Genomic DNA, 3,630 nt, shown 5'->3' with positions numbered 1-3,630 from the left:
TGTAGGGTAACATTACAGCTTGTTTCTCCCTGATGATGAACATCTGTCCTATAGGGTAACATTACAGCTTGTTTCTCCTGATGATGAACATCTGTCCTGTAGGGTTACATTACAGCTTGTTTCTCCCTGATGATGAACATCTGTCCTATAGGGTAACATTACAGCTTGTTTCTACCTCATGATGAACATCTGTCCTGTAGGGTTACATTACAGCTTGTTTCTACCTGATGATGAACATCTGTCCTGTAGGGTAACATTACAGCTTGTTTCTCCTGATGACATATTTTAGGATGTGAGCAGAAAGTGAATCACACCACAGAACACACCAGTGGAGACCGGACGTTTAGATGTGGAGTTAAAGGTGATGAAATGGGAGGATATTGGGGGGGGGGGGCGGGGTTGGGGGGGGCTGCTCCTCTCTTACCTCGTGGCTCGGTTCAGATTTTGGGACTGTAACTTTAGAAACAGTGAAATGAGGAAGTGGAGATGGGGCGAGACCAGCGAGCTCGGCGGTCTTCTGAATCTGGAGTGACCAACAGAGTCATGGTAAGAAGGTGAAACAGTCTCTTAAAGAGACGTCCCTCCACGTCCCGGGGACACCACGGGACTTTATTTTCCTAAAAATGTCTCCGCTGAACGGAAGGAGACCAGATCATCAAGCCATGAATTACATATATGATGATGTCATGCTGCCTGAGCTCATTAATATTCATGAGCTGGGTAAAGGATGCAGATAGCCAGGCTCTCATTGGATAGTAAAGTCATGGAAATGTCAGACCACGTTCAGAACATGGTCTGACCACGTTCAGAACATGGTCTGAACTTGGTCAGAACATGGTCTGAACTTGGTCAGACCATGGTCTGAACTTGGTCAGAACATGGTCTGAACTTGGTCAGAACATGGTCTGAACTTGGTCAGAACATGGTCTGAATGATATGTGTAACTCATGGTCCTAACAGGGTCTGAAAGTGGTCTGAACGTGGTCTGAACAGGGTCTGAATGATGAAATAAGGTCCCAGGGTGGCCACAGGGAAAGTCGGGACTTTGCGTCTCTGTTGTCACAAATCACATCCGCTATTAAACTCCTGCGACCTTGGTTTCCATGGTGACTCTGTGCTGCTCCGCCGGAGCCTCAACAGGAAGCGTTTTCATAGCAACAACATGTTTCTCCTCGCTTGTTGCCCCCAGCGACCTCATCTCTCCCTCCACAGCCTCCTCGTCTTTAGCGCCTCGGACCCGCGCCAGGTCCACGGCGGCCAGCACCGTGGCCACCGCCTCGGCTTTAACCCCGCCCTCAGCCTGGGGACACAAAGGTCAGCACACAGAGCTCAGGACGTCCTCCGCAGGACGTCTGGGACAAGATCCTCGACCCAGAGTCCCAAATAATGCAACAATCCATTTATACATGCACACAAGCAGCATTAAGGAGGAACCGTGCAGGTTTCTGGAGATTTCTACCTGGTCTCCGGACCCCGCGGCCTCAGACAGCCCCCGGCTACGAGCCTGATCCACCGCCGCCACGACGGTAGCCACGGCAACGCTCTTATCGTCCTGGGAAACATGCTCGTCCTGACGCATTCATAGCACATGGACACGTCAACACACACAGGCAGAGCCGGGCCGAGCACTGACTCACAGTTAGCCAACATGTCAAAAACACTTTAAAGGGCCCATGGCATGAAAATGTCCCCCAGCCTGCCTATGGCCCCCCAGGGGCTAGAATGGGAGATAGGTGTAAACCAAGCCCTGGGTACCCTGCTCTGCCTATGAGAAAACGAAAACTCAGATTGGCTGATCTGGAATCTTCCCTTTATGAGGTCATAGGGGAAAGGTTACCTCCCCTTTCTGTGCTTTGAGACTCCAGATCCAGTATTAGAGACCACAAAAGTCTATATAAAAGACACTTGAGATACAGTATTAGGGACCACTAAGGTCTATATAAAAGAGACTTCAGATACAGTATTAGGGACCACTAAGGTCTATATAAAAGAGACTTCAGATCCAGTATTAGGGACCACTAAGGTCTATATAAAGAGACTTCAGATACAGTATTAGGGACCATTAAGGTCTAAAAAAGCATCCAAAGACCATGTCATGGGACCTTTAAAGTTCACACTCAGACTAACATGCAGCTTATATAAAAAAATACAGACGAACAACGTTGGAAAGACTCAGAGAATTAAGATAAAACTCCACTTAACCTTTTCCTGTTGTGTTTATACAGATTAATGTAATAGTTAAATAATCATGCAGCTCTAGACTTTATGTAAGGATGTAAGGAGGAAGGAAAGAAAGAAGAAAGGAAGTAGGTAGGGAAGGAGGAAAAGGGAAGGAAAGAAGGAAGGAAGTAGGTAGTGAAGGAAGAAAGGAAATATGAAGGAAGAAAGGAAGTATGTAGGAAAGGATGTATTGTGATATTATTGATATTCTGAGCCGTGTATCGTGATATTATTGGTACGCGGAGCTGTGTATCGTGATATTATCGGTATTCTGAGCCGTGTATCGTGATATTATTGGTATTCTGAGCCGTGTATCGTGATATTATTGGTATTATGAGCCGTGTATTGTGATATTATTGGTATTCTGAGCCGTGTATTGTGATGTTATTGGTATTCTGAGCCATGTATTGTGATATTATTGGTATTCTGAGCCATGTATTGTGATGTTATTGGTATTCTGAGCTGTGTATCGTGATATTATCGGCATCCCGAGCCATGCATCATGATAGTACCAGTATTCTGAGCCGTGTATCGTGATATTATTGGTATTATGAGCCGTGGATCGTGATATTATTGGTACACGGAGCTGTGTATCGTGATAGTATTGGTATTCTGAGCCGTGGATCGTGATATTATTGGTATTATGAGCCGTGGATCGTGATATTATTGGTACACGGAGCTGTGTATCGTGATATTATTGGTATTCTGAGCGAGTGCATGCAGCGTCCCGTTAACGACACTCCGGCGTCCTCACCTCTCTGGTGGCGGTGACCTGCTGCTCCCAGTGTTTCTCCACTTGAAGCTGGCTGGCGCTGCTCACACTGGTCATACTGGTCATACTGGTCATACTGGTCATACTGGTCGCCGTGGCAACGCCGGTCACGCTGCTCGCCATGGCCATGCCGGTCACGCTTGCGTAGACTGCTTCAGATGCGTAGCCCGCCTGCTTCCAGGGCGGCAGGACCTCTGCAGACGCAGACAGCTGCAGGGGGGAAGAGACAGGACCAGGTTCAGGGACTTTATGTACACCCTGTAGGCTCAAATAGGCCCTGGTCTTGCCCCTGTTCACTGGCTCCCAGTTCATTTTAGGATTGATTTTAAGAATTGGTTATTTTTAAAGCCCGTCGTGGACTAGCTCTGGTCCACATCGCTGAGTTGTTGAAGCCACTTGCTCCTTCAAGGGGAACGGGCTTTCTCAGTTTCTTCCGGTTTTTAAATCCTGTTATAAGATTTCCCTTCTTTGTATTCAGAGCTCTATACAAACTCTAATATACACAGACACACACACAGACACACACACACACACACACACACACACAGACACACACACAAACACAGACAGACAGACACACACACACACACACACACACACACACACACACACACACACACACACACACACACACACAC

The 3,630-nt window shown here is 47.2% G+C and overlaps 1 protein-coding gene across 1 annotated transcript in view; it reads right to left on the bottom strand.

The window, feature by feature from the left end:
* LOC117953076 (titin-like) overlaps positions 1-3,200 on the bottom strand; it is a 225,219-nt gene extending 222,019 nt beyond the window's left edge. The window contains 1 exon segment of the mRNA XM_034885791.1: positions 2,975-3,200. Coding sequence (XP_034741682.1) covers positions 2,975-3,121 — 147 coding nt within the window. The 5' untranslated portion in view covers positions 3,122-3,200.
* Positions 3,201-3,630: the final 430 nt, after the last annotated feature.

The sequence above is a fragment of the Etheostoma cragini genome, chromosome 11 (genome assembly GCF_013103735.1).
Source record: "Etheostoma cragini isolate CJK2018 chromosome 11, CSU_Ecrag_1.0, whole genome shotgun sequence".
NCBI lineage: Eukaryota > Metazoa > Chordata > Actinopteri > Perciformes > Percidae > Etheostoma > Etheostoma cragini.
This window is presented reverse-complemented; position numbering and strand designations above follow the sequence as displayed.